Source organism: Tamandua tetradactyla, chromosome X, assembly GCF_023851605.1.
Source record: "Tamandua tetradactyla isolate mTamTet1 chromosome X, mTamTet1.pri, whole genome shotgun sequence".
Lineage (NCBI taxonomy): Eukaryota > Metazoa > Chordata > Mammalia > Pilosa > Myrmecophagidae > Tamandua > Tamandua tetradactyla.
In genome coordinates, this window is record NC_135353.1 from 11,163,028 (window position 1) to 11,182,203 (window position 19,176).

At 42.0% G+C, this 19,176-nt stretch overlaps 1 protein-coding gene across 1 annotated transcript; it reads right to left on the bottom strand.

Annotated features, from left to right (window-relative positions):
* Positions 1–8,688: 8,688 nt before the first annotated feature.
* LOC143670369 (heat shock transcription factor, X-linked member 3-like) lies at positions 8,689–10,392 on the bottom strand. The gene is made up of 2 exons (XM_077145118.1): positions 9,820–10,392; positions 8,689–9,387 (listed from the first exon to the last, which is right to left on the bottom strand). Exons 1-2 carry the CDS (start codon positions 10,309–10,311, stop codon positions 8,803–8,805), a joined length of 1,077 nt encoding a protein of 358 aa, XP_077001233.1. The 5' UTR covers positions 10,312–10,392; the 3' UTR covers positions 8,689–8,802.
* Between the last annotated feature and the right edge of the window lie 8,784 nt (positions 10,393–19,176).

Here is a 19,176-nt window from a genome sequence, read left to right on the forward strand (position 1 = left end):
TTCCTCTTTTGTTCTGGCTTATTGTGAATCACAAAATGTCCCACAAGTTCATTCACATCTTTGCTTGCCTCACGACTTCATTCCTTTCTGTCGCAGCACAATATTTGGTAATATGTATCCACCAGTATTTGCCATTCTACTTCTCAGTGTATCTTTCAGCCGCTTCCATCCATTAGGCATCATGCATAATGTCTAAAGCCAACAGCCTATGTCTCACATTATCCTCACTGAATTGTACAATCATCAACACTCAATTTTAGACAATTTTCATTGCTCCCAAGAGAAATATAACGGGATAAACACATTCTCACCAAATATAAAATCCAAACATTCCCTTTACTCTTGTCCTTCCCCCCAATTATTTACTCCTGGTATTGATGTGGTATTGTTGCAGTCTTCCAGTTAACCATAGCCCATACCATGCAATAGTAGTTTCCCCCTATACCCAGATATTATTTACTCCTTCTACAAGATTCACACCTTTGAAGTAATTCATAGAAAAACTTATTTCTGTTTATAGTGTTAATCGGTGAGATACATGGCTCTATACAACCCCTTTCAATCATGTTCACCTTCAATATGGAAATATTACCTATAGACCCACTAGAGAACTGCCTTCACATCTATCTATTTCCTTACATTAGGAAGTTCAACCACATTAGCTAACCATTCACCAATCTCCAGCTTCCATGTATCACTAGGTCCCCTATATTTTGTACTATAAACCTCTGAGTTTACTTTTACCAAAGTCATAAAAGTGAAACCATACAGTATCTATTCTTTTGTGTCTGGCTTATTTAATTCAGCATTATATCCTCAAGGTTCATCCATGTTGCATATGCTTCAGGACGTCCTGTCATCCTACTGCTGCACAATATTCCATTGTATGTATGCAATACAGTCTGTTTATCCAAATGTCGATGGGCATTTGGATTGTTTCCATCTTTTGGCAATTGTGAATGATGCTGCAATGAACATCAGTGTGCAAATGTCTTTTTGTGTCATTGCTTTCAGCTCTTCTGTGTATCTACCGAGTAGCAGTATTGCCAGGTCATAAGACAACCTGATATCGAGTTTTCTAAGAAACCACTAAACTGTCTTCCATAGTGACTATGATCAGCAGTGCATAAGTGTCCAATTTCTCCACATCCTCACCAGTATCTGTAGTTTCCTGTTTAATAGCAGCCATTCTTATAGGTGTGAGGTGGTATCTCATTATAATCTTGATCTACATTTCCCTTATAGCTAATGAGAATGAAGATCTCTTAATGTGCTTTTTAGCCATCTGTAGTTGCTGTTTGGAAAAATGTCTTCATATATTTAGCCCACTTTATAGTTGGGTTGTTTGTTCTTTTGACTTTTAGTTTATTGGTTTATTTACATTTACGGGGTATCAAACATTTATCTGAACGTGATTTCCAAATATTTTCTCCCATGTGTTGGCTGCTTTTTCGCCTTTTTGACAAAGTCTTTTGAGGCACAAAAGCATTTGCTTTTGAACAGTTCCCAATTATCTAATTTTTCTTTTACTGCTTGTGCTTTGGTGTAAAGTTTAGGAAGCTACCTCCTAGTACTACATCTTAAAGATGTTTCTCTATATTTTCTTCTAGGAGTTTTATGGTATTGGCTCTTATATTTAGGTCTTTGATCCACTTTGAGTTAATTTTTGCATAGTGTGTAAGTAAGGTTCCTCTTTCTTTCTTTTGGCTATTGATATCCAGTTCTCCCATGCCCATTCATGGAAAAGAATATTTTATCCCAGTTCAGTGGATTTGGGAGCCCTGTTGAAGACCAGCTCTTCATAGATTTGGTGGTCCATTTCTGCACTCTCAAGTCAATTTCATAGGTCAAATCTTCTATCTTTGTGCCAGTACCCATGCTGTTTTGACCACTGTGGCTTTATAAAGCCTTTAAAATCGGGAAGTATCAATCCTCCCATTTCTTTTTCCTTTTGGAATATTTTTAGCTATTCAAGGTCTCTTTCCCTTCTACACGAATTGGTCACTAGCTTTTCCAAGTCTTCGAAGTAAGTTGTTGGTATTTTGATTGGGGTTGCATTGATTCTTTAAAGCAATTATGTATAATTGACACCTTAACTACATTTAAGCTTTCTATCCATGAACAGGGAATGCCCTTCTGCCAACTTAGAACTTCTTTAATTTCTTTTAGTAATATTATATAGTTTTCTGCGTACAGGTCCCTTATATCCCTGGTTAAGTTTATTCCTAGATACTTGATTATTGTAGTTGGTAGTTTGAATGCATTTTTTCCTTTCATTGTCTCCTCAGTTAGGTCATCGCTTGTGTATAAATCATTACTGATTTTTTCACAGTAATCTTATATCCTGACATTTTACTTGATTTGTTTATTAGCTGAAGAAGTTTTGTAATTGATGTCTGGTTTTTCCAAGTATAGTATCAAGTCATCTGAAGATAATGAAAGTTTTACTTCTTCCTTTTCAGTTTGTATGCATCTTATTTATTTTTCCTACCTGATTTCTCTAGCTACGACTTCTAGTACAATATTGAATAATAGCGGGGACAAAGGGCATTCTTATCTCATTCCCAATCTTAGGGGTAAGGCTTTCAGTCTTTAACCATTGAGTACAATGCTGGCTATGGGTTTGTCATATATGCCTTTTGTCTTATCGAGAAAGTTTCCTTTGATTCTTACCTTTTGAAGTGTTTTTATCAGAAAAGGTCATTGAATTTTGTTGAATGCTTTTGGCCTCCTTTGAGATGATCATGTGACTTTTCTTTCTTGAGTTGTTAATGCAAAAGCATTCAACAAAATTCAATGTCCTTTTCTTCTAGGAGTTTTATGGTATTGGCTCTTATATTTAGGTCTTTGATCCACTTTGAGTTAATTTTTGCATAGTGTGTAAGTAAGGTTCCTCTTTCTTTCTTTTGGCTATTGATATCCAGTTCTCCCATGCCCATTCATGGAAAAGAATATTTTATCCTAGTTCAGTGGATTTGGGAGCCCTGTTGAAGACCAGCTCTTCATAGATTTGGTGGTCCATTTCTGCACTCTCAAGTCAATTTCATAGGTCAAATCTTCTATCTTTGTGCCAGTACCCATGTTGTTTTGACCACTGTGGCTTTATAAAGCCTTTAAAATTGAGAAGTATCAATCCTCCCATTTCTTTTTCCTTTTGGAATATTTTTAGCTATTCAAGGTCTCTTTCCCTTCAACACGAATTGGTCACTAGCTTTTCCAAGTCTTCGAAGTAAGTTGTTGGTATTTTGATTGGGGTTGCATTGATTCTTTAAAGCAATTATGTATAATTGACACCTTAACTACATTTAAGCTTTCTATCCATGAACAGGGAATGCCCTTCTGCCAACTTAGAACTTCTTTAATTTCTTTTAGTAATATTATGCTCTTTCTTCTTTTATAATAGGCATTTAAGACATTAAATTTCCCACTCAGTACTACCTTTGCTACATCCTATAATTTCTGAAATGTTGTATTCTCATTTTCATTCATCTCCAGATAGTTATTGGTTTCTCTAGTAATTTCTTCTTTGATCCACTGTTTAAGAGTGTGTTATTTAATGTCCATGTATTTGTGACATTTCTCCTCCTTTGAGGGTTATTGATTTCCAGCTTCACTCCACTGTGATCAGAGAAAGTGCTTTGAATAATTTCCATGTTTTTATATTTACAAAGACCTGTTTTGAGCCCTAGCATATGATGTGTCCTTGAGAACATCCCATGAGCACTAGAGAAAAATATATGTCCTAGTGTTTTGGGGTGTAATGATTTATATATGTCCACTAGTCTAATTAATTTATCAAGTTGCTTATATTCACTATTTTTCATGTTGAGCCTCTATCTGATTGTTCTAGCTATAGAGGAGACTGGTGTTTTGAAGTTTCCCACTGTAATTGTTGAAACATCTATTTCTCCCTTCAGTTTTGCTAACGATTTGCTCATGTACTTTGGAGCTTCTTGATTGAGAGCATAAACATTTATGATTATTATTTCTTCTTGGCAAATTGTCCCTTTTATTACTGTGTAGTGTCTTCTTTGTCTCTTATGATATCTTTCCATCTAAAGTATTTTGTCTGATGGTAGTATAGCTAGTCCTGTTTTCTTGTGGTTACAGATTGCATGGAACATCTTTTTCTATCCTCTCACTTTCCAGTATTTGCATCCTTGGGTCTAAAATGAGTCTCTTGTGAGCAGCATATAGATGGACCACACTTGTTATTCCATTCTGACAATTTGTATCTTTTAATTGGCAAGTTTACTCCATAATATTCAAAGTTATTACTGTAAAGGTAATTCTTGAATTTACCATATTATCTTTTGGTTTTTATTTGCCAGGTCTATATATTATTTTCCCTTTCTCTTTTTGTCTTTTAAGTTATCTTTACTGGTACTCTTCAATTCTGTGCCCTCTTCCAGATCTCCTTTTCCTGTCTATTTTTTTTTTTTTTTTGCATGAACAGGCACGAGGAATCGAACCCGAGTCTCTGGTATGGCAGGCAAGAGCTCTGCCTGCTGAACCACCATGGCCTGCACTCTCCTGTGTTTTTTATTCAGATGACAGAACTCCTTTTAGGATTTCTTGGAAGGATGTTCTCTTGTTGACAAATTCAGCCTTTTTCTGTCTGTGAAAATTTTAACCTATCCCCCATTTTTTATAAACAGTGGGTTTTTTGTTTGTTTGCTTGCTTGCTTGCTTTTTTTACATGAGCAGGCACCAGGAATCAAACACAGATCTCCAGTATGACAGGTGAGAATTCTGCCTGCTGAGCCACCATGGCCTGCTCTCTCCCCCACTTTTGAAGAACAACTTGCTGGATCAACAATTCTTGGCTGAAAGTCTTTTTCTTTCAGGATCTTAAATATTTCATACCACTGTCTTCTTGCCTGTTCAGTAGTATGAACTCAGTGTTGTGTGTTTTCCCTTGTATGTGGTGAGTCATTGTTTTCTTGCTGCTTTTAGGAATTCTGCTTCTCTTCAACGTTTGGCAGACTGATTAGTATATGTCTGGGAGTAGGCCTATTTGTATTTATTCTCTTTGTGGTCCATTTGGATTCTTTGTTTTGCATATTTATGTCTTTTATGTGGGATGTGTAGTTTTCCCCCATTATCTCCTCAACCAATCTTCCTAGCCTTTTATTTTTCTCCCCACCTTCCAGGAAACCAGTAGTTCTTATGTTTGTGTGCTTCATATTTTCCATCATTTCCATGCGATCCAATTCAAAGTTTTCCATTTATTTCTTCATTTGTTCTTTTGCACATTCAAATTTGGTTGTCCTATAGTTTGCTCAATCTTTTTTCTGCCTCTTCAAATCTCCTATTTTGTGTCTCTACTATATTTTTAATTTGGTCTACGGTATCTTTCATCTGTGATATCTGCTATTTTTCTACTTATTCTTTCTAATTCCTCTTTCTGCTCTTTTAGTATGTTCTTGAAATCCTTTTTTTTGTCATTTGACAACACATTGAATCTTTTTTAGGAAAGTTGTATGACCACCTTTGATTATTTCTTCCAAAGTTCATGTCTCCTTTGGTGTTTTAATCTGGTAATTTGGCTAGGCCATATTTGCCTGCTTCTTTTATGCTTTGTGATTTTCTGTTGGCTTTAAGGCATTTGATTATCTTGATAGGGTTATATTGATAGTTGGTTTCCCTCAGTCATCTAAGGTTTTGTATTTGCTTGGGTTTGCATTTTGCACTTGGTTTGTCAGGAATTCCTCACCAAACCAAGGCATGAACCTCATACAGGGGATACAACTCTACTTGAGTATCTGTTTTAAGGTAGAGAAATAGGCAATTTGCCAGACTCCACTTCCTGTTACTTTTCAGTAGATGGTGCTCTTGTTTCTCCTTTCCCCCTCAGGCCTCCTTCCCAACTGAGGCAGCTGGGTGAGCTGAATGGAGACCTGGCGGAATTCCAGCCAGGTCTGCTGGTTGTAGAGCATGGTAAAGGCTGCCAACCCCAGGAGTGGAGAATGGACAGTATGCACTTCAACAGAGATTCTGCTTGTTGGCCCAGTTGGTCTCATAGCCCCCAGTCACCTTCTTGGAAGGACCTTCGGCTTTAGGACTCAGTATGTGAGCAGAACCTGATCACAGTTAACCTGGAAATGCCAGCTAGGACACACAGTGTGAAGACATGTTGCACAGGATACAGGGCAGGGTGTGCAATGCAGGGCAGGGGTGAGGGTTGTGGAGTGTGGGGTGTGGCATGGGGCAGAGGGCAGGGGGAAGAGGGATGATGGAATGTGGTAGGACACGGGGGCATGGAAGCATTGGACATGGGGCACAGCGGGCATGGGGCATGTGGGCACAGGCATGGGGGCATGGGGAGTGCCAGAGGGACATGAGGGAACAGGGCATGTGGCATGAGGGGTGCAGGGTGTGGAGGCACAGAGGTGAAGTCAGGGTATGGCACAGTGCGTGTATGTGATGGGTTTAAATGCTATCACCCAGGATCTTACTGGGGAGTTTTGGTGGCTTCTGTTTTCTATATAGTTGATCTTGTATTTGTTGTGGTTTCTTTAAGCAACATACCTTCAGTGGGGCAGCAGAACAGTGCAAGGGGTTCAGCAGGCCTGGGTACCAGTTGGAGTTCTGCCTGGGACAGACACTGCGATTTTACATAAATCATTTCCTTACTCTGGGCCTTAGTTCTCCATGTGTGGTAAGAGATGCTGAGGCAGGTCCATATCTACGTGTGTGTGTCTGTCAGAGACCAGGAGAGGCAGCACACAGCAGATTGGGATGCCCTCTGGGAGTCACACTGGCTGCCAGATTCACACAGCTGTCCCATCCCCACTGCCCACGAGATCCTGGGCAACGCCCCTGACCTCCAGGTGTGGAGGTATGTCATCAGGGTCTACACCTGTTACTGGTGAGCAGCTTAGGCATCACCTGACTTTAAGTTCCCTCACAGTGGCTGGTGCCCTTCCAGTCTGTAACCGCTGCCCCTTAGCAGTTCTGCTTGGACTCACCCATTACCTCTGTGGGTTCACTGACGACAAGCCCCTCATTGTCTTTATTTCTGGAGCCCTCCCTCTGCCTCCCCCCAAATTCCTTGAACAGTTTGGAACATAATAAATGCTTAGTAAAAGGGATTCAATTCTAATTTCCTTTTGATGGTATCATCTTAGTCTGTGGTGATGGTCACTTTGAATAACCATGTCACACACGCAGGGTTTGGCTTATGGAAGTTGAAAAATACCTCTGTCTTTTTCTCTTTGTGCATAGGGCTCATTGACGTTGGGGAAACTTTGCAGTGTGGCCTGAAGACTTAGCTCCTGATGAGGTTGTGGAACTAGAAAATTAAACTATACTGACCGACCTGAAACAGAAATACCTGACCGTGATTTCAAATGCCAGGTGGTTACTAGAGCCCATACCTAGAAAAGGGGGAAAGGATATATTCCAGGTGGACATCCCAGAGTACCTAATCCCTTTGGGGCAGGAAGTATAGGCTCCTAAAAGGAACATTATGGAGAAGCAAGCTACATGCCTTTTACCATCATGATGCAAATAAAGAAATCCAGTTGAAATCAGGATTTCACTCTAAATGCCACTGCATTTTAGAGTGCTATCCACTAAATGCTGTTCATAAAACAGATATCTCTGCTTAGAGGAAGGGGAAAAGGGGAGGGGGGATAGATCAAGACTTCCTTGGCATGCTGTCTCTTTGGGCTCATCAACTTTGACCTTAATTAAAAATGAAAATCTATTAGTAAGAGTTTCAGTACTGCCACTGATTTTGGTCCTGATCATTTCTGGATTGGACAAATAAACATTCTTTGAGGGATCCCTTATTTGTTTTCCCTTCTCTTTATTCTGGTCCAAACTCATAGATTTTATTTAACAGCATCCAGGGACATCGTGGAAAGGCTAGGACCAGGCACTGACTGCTTTTATCCTGGTGAGGACCAGCCATTGATGGACCACTGCACAGTGAAGACAATATCATAATTTGAAACAGCAACCATCTGCTCTTCCAAATTACCCTTGCTGTGTTGAAAAAGTGTTCTTTAGTTCATGAAGCATGCCTGTGTCACATATGACACAGCTAATTCATGTCCAAAGAAAAGATCCTAAACACAGCCTTTAGAATTTGTTAGAATTTGACTTTGAAAAGTGGTAACTAGTGTTATTTTGTCTCAAATGTGTTCTTTCTTTTCTCTTGTGTGTGTCATTTATTAGCAAAGTTTCTAATGTTCTTGCCCATGAGGATGATGGGCTTGCTGTCCCACCCCTAACACTGACTGGAATGGCCCTTCTTTTCCAAGCTGGAATGTGGTGGTTGTACAAATCTTGGCAAGTGGCCTCTTTGGAGGCCACTGGATCTTTGTCTGGAGACATTCAGCTGTTGGTCAGAAAATTCCTAGCAACATTGAGAGGAGCTGTGAAGAAAAAAATCTCCTTTTAGAAGGTATATATATAATGTTAGGTGGTACCCAAGAAGTTAGTTGCAAGTCTGGTCTGTCTCCTGACCAGCAGGCAAGTCTCAGGGAACCAGAGCTAACTGGGCTTGCCCTCAGCAGTCCCTAACGAAACCTTTACGTGAGTATGTGAAAAATGCTACTTCTAAAAATGAAACAAGACAATGCAGACCAAAATCTTTCATGGGAAAGATTTTCAGCCGCCTCTGGCTTCTGTGATGAGATGTGTAAGAAACAGAACATGAGGAACAACACAGACTCATAATTCTTGTTAACCTGTTTATTTACCATCCTGGGGTTTTGTTTTTCTTTATTGACTTCTGAAATAGGTTGATCGGTCCAAAACAGCTATCTTTTTCATTCCCAAGGACCTGTGAGTTTATGGAGGTGGTTGGTCCTTGAACTGCTCACACTGCACGCAGTGGTAATCAGAGGGACTCCCCTGTTGCTCGTCAAAGGGCTCATTTGGAGCCATGACTGAAAGGGCACCCATCAGGATGGAGTAACAGGTATTGAACAGGTGCCTTATGGAAGCACTAGCTGGGTAATCTGTGGGGCCCATGGGCAGTGCCCTTGCACCTGCAGGTCCAGCAACAGCCAGAGATGCAGGTATATCTTGTTGGGAGGTGCCCTCCTCACTTGGAACATTTGACTGAGTAGGGGGACAGTTTTCCATGGAACGCCCAATTACACTGCTCAAAGGCCAGATATTAGGGGCCATAAAGGCCGGGCTGCCCCTGGGTCCCTGAACATTTGGGGAGGTGTTATGCGAAGTTTGGTTGGTTTCTTGCATGGAGTTATCCTTCTGGAATCTCGGCGAGTGTCTTGTAGCAGCCAGCTTCGGTCTCTTTGGAGATGGTGTATAGATCTGTGGCTGGACAATACTTTGGGGGAAGTTGAATTTTCTCTGAATATTTTGGAGAAGCAGAGGGTTGTCTCTCTTGAAATTTGAGTTGCGGTAGATCTAAAACAAAATGAAACATTTTAGTTATTCCAGGAAAAAGTATTCATTCCTCTACCCTGCCCCCCAATCATAACGGTCTCATTTTGCTCGTGGGACTACAGAAAAATATTTTTGTTCAACAATTCCTAGCAAGTTTCCTTATGCCCTAAATCATGAGCTCACTAAAGGTAAATCTTTTCCTAGATTAGGGAGTTGATGTCTAATCTTAACTGGCCTCTTTGAAATTTCAGTCATGCCTGCAGATTATCTCTAAAGGGATTGTAGTTTAATATGAAAATCTGTGTTTTCAAAATCTATACTTTAATCTTTCCTTAAGTAATGTCCCATATGAAAAGAACAGTTTCAGAGAAGTAAACTCTCTCATTATATCATTCATCTGGTGTATTATGAAGGTACTAAGTAACAGAGAAAATGGGTAACTTTCTACTTTACCATGATTCTCTTGTTCTCTGGAGAGTGATCTGAAGAGTTGGTTTGGTGTATTTTGCCGAATCCATACAGGTTAAGTTCTCGAATGAAAGTCTTCCAGCTGTCTGTTTCAAAAAATCTCTCTGCGCCTCTCCGATGAAGAATTTCCGTCTGAAAAAGATCTGCGTCGATGATCACAGTGTCCCCTCTGTCGTTCCAGCGCACAGACTTGAATGCGTCATTCTCCACTATCATCCAAAGCTTTCTTGGGAAGGCAAGCCCAAGAACATTGGCTTCTTCCTCATTTTCTTTGCTTTGGTTTTGGTCTTGTGGTTGCGGGTTGTGTGGGAAGGCTGGACCTGGGTTTGTGCTTTGGTCACTGTGCCCTTCCAGGAACTCCCTGGAATCCATATTCAGATCAACAGGAGATTTACATGGAGTCCCTCCTTCCTGCTGCTCATCAATAGATGGAGGAAGCTTGACTTTATTTTTCTCTTTGGTATCCTGAGTAGCCATGGAGCTAGGCTAACATCAGGAGCACTTTGGTACTCAAGACCAGAGCACCTTTGTGTCAAGTCCAAAATGCCTTCTGTGAGCCCAGCGGTACCCAATAAATAGTGTCCAGAAAATTCTAGAACCTTGGTCGTGGGGCAACCAGCTGAAGTCATCATCCTCTTCATATGACATGTGATGTCAGAACGATGGGGCAGAGGCAGTCTGGGGAAAAGAACCCTGGGCAGGTGAGGGGGAGGGGATAAGTACCAGGGTCGCCAGCTTCTCTCTTTTCTAAAAGTGTGGAAACATAATCATTCACAGTAGAACGAATGGTGGGAACTCCTTCCTCAATGATAGTGTACCCAAATCACCACAGAGTTCATGATAGGATGACCACATTCTCCACCACAATTTGGGGGCTCCTTTTCAGCTCTGTTGCTTCCAAATCTCATTCCTTTATATATCATGATGGTATTTTCTTTAATTTCCATTTCGTCCCCATAAATATTGTTCTCACTACCCAAGGGCGTGCTCACTATGGAGTACCTGCTTTTGACTGTCCCTTCCAAATCTCCTTCCCCAAACAGTCAAGTTCAGTCAGTAACCTTTCTGTCAGTGGACTGCCTTGTAGTAGCTACCTCTAAAGCAGCATTTCCACCATGTTATCATGATGGTAGTAGGTACATTGAATAATCTTATTCCCTCTTGGGTAAGATCCTCTTCTAAATGTCTCCTTTATACAAGCTCCACTCCCAAGGAAAATTTCTGCTTGTTTAGCTAGGCATGACTAAAGAAAGCTATGCTGGTTTGAAGCTATTTTGTATCCCAGAAAAGACATGTCCTTTAATCCTCATTCAATATTCCTGCATAGGATCTTTTTTATTGTGTCCGTGGAGATACGACCCACCCAGTTACGGGTGGTAACTTTTGATTAGATGGCTTCCATGGATATGTGTCTACACCCATGCAAGATTGGGTTGCTTACTGGGGCCCCTTAAGAGGAAACCAATTTGGATAAGGCTTTAGACCCACCAAAACCAACAGAGCTAACAGAATGGACTGAGCCCCAGGGGAGCCATTAAAGAAACCTAGAGAGAAAGCTAGCAGATGTCACCATGTGCCGTAGCAGCTGAGAGAGGAATCCCCAACATCATTGGCCCTCATGAACCAAGATATCTTTCCCTGGATGCCTTAATTTGGACATTTTTACATCCTTAGAACTGTAAACTTGTGACTTAATAAATTTTCATTTTTAAAAGCCATTCCCTTCTCTGGTCTATCGCATTCCAGCAGCTTACAAACTAGAACAGATTTTGGTACCAGTAGTGGATTGCTGCTACACTTTGCAAATACCAAATGCGTTTGAACTGTTTTTAAAATGGATCAGGGGAAAATTCAGAATGAGCTGTGAGTGCTTGATAGAGAAGGCCTAGAATGATTTGAAGAGACTGTTGGTAGAAATGTGGACTCTAAAAATATTTCTGATGAGGCTTTAGAGAGAAATGATGCATGTGTTATGGCAAACTTGATGGAAGCGATCTTTGTTTTAAAGTGACACAAAATCTTGCAAAATTGTGTATTGCTGTTGGCTGGAAGTTAGAATTTAAAGATGACAACACAGGATACTTTGCTGAGAAAATTTCCAAACTAAATGTGGAAAATGTGGCCTGGCTGCTTCTTGCAGCTTACACTCAAATGCAAGTGGAAAGAGATAAGCTGAGAACTGAACACTTTGGTATGAAGAAACCAAAAATTGATGGTCTGAAGAACTGGGCTTCCAGAAGGGGAGACCCCAGGGAATAGTGCCTCACATGAGGATTTAACTAAACATTGAACCAGTCAGCCATTTCAAAAGATGCGAGAATTGGAGATAAAATTATCCAGGAAGGATATGTGGAGAGTCCTATTGTTAGATAGTTATGATCCCTGCCTATTACATAGAAAACCAACATGAGTATTATGGGATCTGTGTAAATGGAACCACTGCCAATCTGGACTAAGAGGGGCAGAAAAGGGACACATTGGAGGAAAACCAGCTTCAAAGGTCGAACCATGGAAGCTAAGGTCTGAAGCGAGGAAACCTTGGGCCAGGCAAGTGGACCCCCCTAGAATTTGGAGAGGGTGAATTGGCCCCAAAGGCAAAGGGTGGGCCTTCCACCTCACTTTAGAAAAATTGTTCCCCAGACCTCAGAGGGGGCAGAGCACATACCTAGGGGATTGGGGAGAGCCTGGCTATCACTGCGTTGTTCTGGAGGGATTGAGCATGTGCCCTGGAGTTGGCAAAAAGCCCAGGTGCAGTTGGATGCTTGGAGAGGGTAGAACATGATAAAACAGTGGTCTCCCCAATGTGCCCCAAGGGTGCATTCAGAGAGAGAGGCAGGCTGCTGCGTAGGCCCTTGGAAAGGGTTGGACAGCTGCTTTCCAAAGCCCCAAGGATTAATGACTCTTAGACTTTGAAACCTAATGGAGTTTGGAGTTTGTCCACTGTTTTTCAGAACTGTATATGTCCAGTGATGCCTGTGTTCCTTCCAATTTCTCCCTATGGAAATGGGAACATGTACTCTATGACTATGGTTGTCCCTCTGTATATTGGCAGTAGCTAACTTGTTCTGAGTTTTACAGGTTCAGAGCCAGAGGAGAATTTTCCCTTAGGACAGACCATACCTGTAGCTGACTTTGATGAGGTTTTGCACACTTTCTGACTTTGTATTGTAGTTGTGTTGTTACTGAAATGGTTTAAGGCTTTCTGGTATTGTTATGGTATGAATATATTTTGTGTTTGGAAAGAACATGTCTTTTGGGGGTCCAAAGGGTGGAATGTGCTGTTTTGAAGCTATTATGTACCCAAGAAAAACCATGTCCTTTAATGTTTGTTCCATATTGCTGGGTGAGACCTTTTTGATTGTTTCCATGGAGATGGGACCTACCCAATTGAGGGTGTTAACTTTTGATTAGATGGTTTCCATGGAGATTTGTCTCCACCCATTCAAGGTGTGGTTGCTTACTGGAGCCCTTTAGGAAGAGACCATTTTGGAAAAAGCTTTAGGGCCACCAGAACCAACAGAGCCAGCAAAATGGACAGAGTCCTAGGGAAACCATTGAAGAAGCCTGGAGAGAAAGCTGGCAGATCTTGTCATGTGCCTTTCCAGCTAGGAGAGCAATCCCAAACATCATCAGTTTTCTTGAACCAAGGTATATTTCCCTGAATGCCTTAATTTGAGCATTTTTATAGGCTTGCCTTAATTTGGACATTTTCACGGCCTAGAAGTTTAACCTGCAACTTAATAAACTTCCCTTTTTAAAAGCTATTCTATTTTTGGTATATTGCTTTCTGGCAGTTTACAAACTGGAACAGAAGCCATCATGAACATATTCATCAGAGTATATTTGAAAATAGATGAATGAGTTGATGGGAGGGATGGAGACAGAACCCACATGAAAGTCATTCTGGACCACAGCTGGCATGATACAACAGTGTCATTGGTGATATATATTCTGTAGCCTTTTGGACAAGTGTGTTCTGAATATTTGCTCTGTAGGGAGATAGACTAGTACAGTGGAAAGGAAAAAAGGTGAAAGGATCCTGGGTCCTCATCCCAGTTATGCCACTAAATATCATCATTTTCCCTTTTTGAGGATCCACCCCTTTGTTTTGTTTTGTTTGAGGGTACAGTTCTGTACCCTCAACTTATTAATAAAACTTATTAATAAGTTTTAGTTAGAGTAGTTGTAGATTCACAGAAATACCATGTAAGATTTATAAAATACAAAGTTCCCATGCACCATCCTATTAGTAAACTTTGCATTAATGAGGTAACTTACAATTCATGAAACATTTTTATACATATACTATTACCTATAGTCCATTGTTTACAGTAGGGTTCATATGTTGTACAATCCTCTGCCCCTTTCGTTGTTTGCTTTAAAGGAGATTATGAAGAGGATTTGAAAGAACCTCCCAAGGTACTTTTCAGTGCTAAGGCCTTAATTGTGTCCCCACATCTGAATTCAGGCTTGGTCATTGGTCATCATGCTTTTCAACAGAGGTTTACAAAGCATTGATTCAATGACTTACTTTATAATATAGGGACATGTCCTAGGCTAAGAATGTAAATGGAGGCCATTGGTGGCATCTCTGAAACAGGTTCCTAGTAACTTCAGTTATACAGCCAACTTCCTTTAGTCACATCTTTCTTTAAGTTTTTAAAAGACTGAATAGGATGTCTTATATGGCCTTTGTTAGCTCATGCACTCTTCTGGTTACTTATATAAAGGGATTTGGCCATTTGGTGGGAGGGAAATTGTGACGAATACAACTCAGGAATTCACAGCACTAGCATTCAGCACAGAGTTGGTATTTGTTTTGACTTAGCACATATATGCAAAGGCTTCTGTAAGACCATTAGCTAACGTTCTTCTTTGTTTTAAGAGTCTTAGAGTGTCTCCTGGCATTAAGAGCACAAGGCTTCAGGCCTGTCTTGAAACAGTCATAGTGCTGACTTCAGTGTAGTTAAGAAAGGCATAGTAATGTTGACCTCCCTTGGTTAAGTTTCTGGGTCCCAGAATTTCAACTCTGGGGGCCTTTGCCACAGTCAGTCTTTATTACACACCTATCAAGAGCAAGAAATTTTGAAAGAAATGATTGGTTTGCTATTCAGTGCTCCAATGCCCCCCAGGAATAGACCACATAGACCAAATCGTCATGTTTAGGAGACCTGAGCACAACCGAATCAGCCTGAAGGACCAATAACCCCAAAGGGAAAATGAGTTCAGTCTTGACTCACTGAGGCTCCTATACAAACTTGCAGCAAGAGAATAGTGCTGAGCTTGGTACCTCTTGACTTTGGGGTACCAAGGTCTGGAGCCAGCCACGGGGCCAGAATCATTCTGGCCTTATCATTCTGGCCTTACATGGCTCCTTCCTCCTTCAGACCCTCCCCTGTCCCTGTGGTTTATGGCAGGGGTCCCTCCTTACTGGTCTCCTCTGCACCAGCCTTTGTTTCCTGGATGGATGAATGAACGAATGAATCAATCAATCAAAGTACCATAGGGTCTCATTTGCCAATTCAAGCCATAGAGACTTGTCTCTGCCTAGGCCCTCAGCCTCCATGGAAGAATCCCGAAGTGCTACCACTGCTCACTGAACTGCAGAATTCCTGTGGAAAATCTTCTTTGAAGTGTCATTCTGGACATCTAACTGGCTTCAAACACCTGGGGATGCTTTCAATGGGAAGGTCTGTGATGGACCCCTGCAGTGGACCCCACACATCACGGTTCAATAAGAAAGTGCATAATTTCCATGGGTTCCCCATGTACCCCGCAAATGCCTGCATCTTGAACCAGACCTCCATCCCAGACGGTGGCAATGCAGACAATCAATCAGAGACACCGGACACCTGCTTGTGATGTGCCAAGGATCTCAGACAGTGTGGAAGTTAGTCTAAGCTGTGGATGCCATCTGAATCATCTTACAAGATGTGTTTGTGCCCAGGTTTGACGTACCTAGTCCCAGAGCATTCACCCTCCAATTTACTCTCTTTTCTGCTACCCACTGGCATTCCTGGCCTGTCTCAAGTGTCATTTGTCAGTTTCCCACCCCACTCACTCACATAGTTCCAACTTCTGCAAAGGGAGCCCACTGTACATAGGGGAAAAAAGCCTCCAGCAGACATCAAGACTACTTCACCTCTAGGGCTCTGGTAAGGAGGCACTAGACCACTCGAGTGTTCGAGAGATATAGCTCAACTGAAAAATGCAGGGGAGTCAGCTATATTCTTTCTGACATTGGAAGTCTGGCATGCCTCTGGTCCATCCATCCAATAAACCTGCCCACTCAAGTCACCTGCAACTTTTAGCTGACGATGATGCTTCAGAAATTCCCCAAGCCCATTCCCATACCTCCCACTCCCACCCAGATACCCTGCGTTCTCTCTTCCTGATCTCTGCTCCACCTTATGCCTAACTCTGGATTCAGAGCCCTGACTGCCAGCCTGCCTGGGGCCCTCTGGACTTGGTCTTGTATGTGATCTTTCTTATGGACTCTCGCACTTGATCTCCCCTGGATCCTCCTGAGGCCCCTCAGTAGCTGGGGGTGTCCCATTGGGCCTTTCTTCCTAGCTCTGTTCTTTGTGGGAATAGTGTGGGATCTCGATGAATTCAGACTACGGATCTAGTCCCAGTTTTGTCATTTACTAGCCATGTCATCATGACCAATTATCAAGCACGGTGAGCCTGAGGTTCTTCATGTGTGAAATGGGTTTGATAAGCCGTGTCTTGTAGGACTGGTGGAGTCTATGGAATATATGCACAGCACCAGGCACAATGCCTGGCATAGGTTGGATCTTTAATAAATGGCAGTTATTTGCAATATTGTTTTAGCCCTAACCCCCACCTCCTTCTCTGGGAATTCCATTGTTGTTATCTAGGAAACCACAGAGAATATGCAGCTTAATAGCACACAGAATAGATAATCAACCAAAAATGCTGCTTCATAGCTCAAGAAATTTTCTCTCTTAGAGGATCTACTTAATTTGGGTATCAGGGTATCTTTCCCAGCTGGATGTAGCTCAGAGCTCCTAGAATTTGAGTCGAGGACCAATTGCTTCCCTCCGTCCCAGCTATTCTTCCGCCCAAATGACTAATTTCGTTAATTAGATCTCTACCAGAAATCAAGCACTTGCTTAGAGTTAGCCAAGTTTTACATTCAAAACAACCTATTGAAATGTTTTAATGGAGCAGGTCTGGCTCTCCCAGGCCAGGGAAAAGAATAGGATCCTAATGGCTTCTCAACTTTACTTCAAGGGAGTTTCTCCCTTATTTCTTGTGAAATCCTTGCACATGATGCCTGTAAAACACCTAGTTTCTGCACTGTGTTCAACTGCACTGGAACAAGGACACCTTCTGTGCCTGCCTCAGGTGAACATTGCTTTCTGGGTTATCCATGATCCAAAAGGGACTGCTAGGAAGAGTTTTCCACCCCAGATTTTTCTGTCATCTCTAAGATACCGTATCTGAGAGTCTGATCCTTCCCCCTATTTGGCTTAATTACAAGTAGCTTCTCCAGAAAGAACTCCAAAATGTTTTCACTCAGGGCATTTACATTTGACTGTCCTCATCTGGAATCACACATCTTTACCTCTTTTTACTTGTTCTTTAGGTCTAAGAGAATAATTTCACCATATTCCTTATTCTGTAGCTGTTTTTATACTCTACCATGCTATGGGTAGAGGGCATTTGGCCTCATCGAGTATTCTACTATGAATATAGTGCCTTCCAAAGAGCAGATGTTCAATTAATGTGTGGGGAGCAAAAAAGTCAGTGAGGTGGGTAATTGATTTACTTTCTCCTACATTTTTAAATAAACCTAGCAAATCCAAGTATATATCTTTTTTTTCAGATATATGTCTTTTAATCTTACAAAATGGAAGACTAAAAAGGATAAGGGAAACCAGTTAATGATCTTGTACATTTTTTCTCTGTTTTATTGCTCAGTTTTCTTCATTTCCAAGGAAATTCCTATTCCAATGCTATATCTTGTTTCAAATCACAAAATAAAATGGAAGGTTTCCCACTTTGTTTTACAAAATAATCTTTTTGCTCCTGAACTGGATAAACAGCCCACATGTGTGATCAGTGTCTTTCAGCACCTTATATTCTTTAGCTAGTATACCTTCTATTTAAACCAGCAAGTTTTGAGAAATACCAAAAAAAAAAGAATGAAAAGGGTTGATATCTAAGTCACCCGTATAGAGCAGGAGCACAAAGACATTATACTATTTCTGAGCCCTAGGCTGGCCCACATAGATGACTGGCTGCCCACTTCAACCCTGAAGTGACAGAACTGACCTCAGACTTCACTAGGGCTGGAAAAGCCGCTGGATAAAGCTCTAGAACTCACACTGGCCCTGGCAGCAGTGCTGTTCATGGTGGAAATTCTGGCCTGGTTGCTCTCTTGCTCATCTCTCAAAGCATCCTCATACAATGGGGATGGTATATTGACATCAGTCCCAAACTCCGGGACCTTCATCTTCCTGGTTTCGGCATAGGCCCTGGGATCCCACAGAGAGTCATAGCACACAGGATCGCTGCCGGGTACCCCCAGATACCTTGCCCACACCCAGCCTGCCCCCTGGGCTCCCTGTAGATGAAATGATCCCGCACCGCATAACCCCCATCATGCTCAGTACTTTCCAGGACCACAGTTACCCTCTACAAAGCTCATGCCCAGGACATTTATCAAGAGCCCAGTCTTGGCCGTGCTCTGACCGTCACTCATCATCCCATCATAGATGAGACCCAATGTGCTGATGAAGACCTAGCACTGGCCAGTGGGGTCCAAAGCAGCTCAGTATCCCAGTAGCAGGTGTGCCCAGAGTTAGAGCATAAGAAGGAGAGGAAGAGGAGGAGGCCTCTCCAGCCATGCAGTCATGAGGTTCTATATCTCCTTTTGGGCCTGAAGGCATTGCTCAACCTTCCAGACCCTAGTCTTCTGACCACGAGGCATGGCGATTCTTGTCAGGAACAGCAGGTAGGAGTGTGGGCAGCAAGAAGAGAAGGAAAGTGTCACAGACGTCATCTGAGAAACCCCCCTTTGGCACCTTTGACAAGGTCTGACTTACAAGTTTTTTCTTTATGGGTATTCAAAAGCCTCCCAGGTCTCCTGTCCTCCTAGCCTGTCTCTGAAGAACCTGAGGGAGAAGGTGAGAGTGCTCCTCAGGGACAGCCAGCCAGCACAGCATGAATCTTCCAGAACTGAGAGAAGGCAGGTAGGCCTGGGCACTGTGCGGTGCCCTCTGTACCAGGATGGGTGGGGCCTTTGTAGACACTCAGAGTGAACCTCACTTTGACTCCTGGCTCTTCCTGGGCTGCCTCCACTCAGCTCACCTG

What these genes read in the sequence shown, in the direction of transcription:
- LOC143670369 (XM_077145118.1), bottom strand. Translation starts at nt 10,311, where the DNA reads ATGGCTACTCAGGATACCAAAGAGAAAAATAAAGTCAAGCTTCCTCCA. An exon ending in CAGAGAACAAGAGAATCATG is followed by an intron (nt 9,388 to 9,819) that starts GTAAAGTAGAAA and finishes ATTTTGTTTTAG; the next exon opens with ATCTACCGCAACTCAAATTT.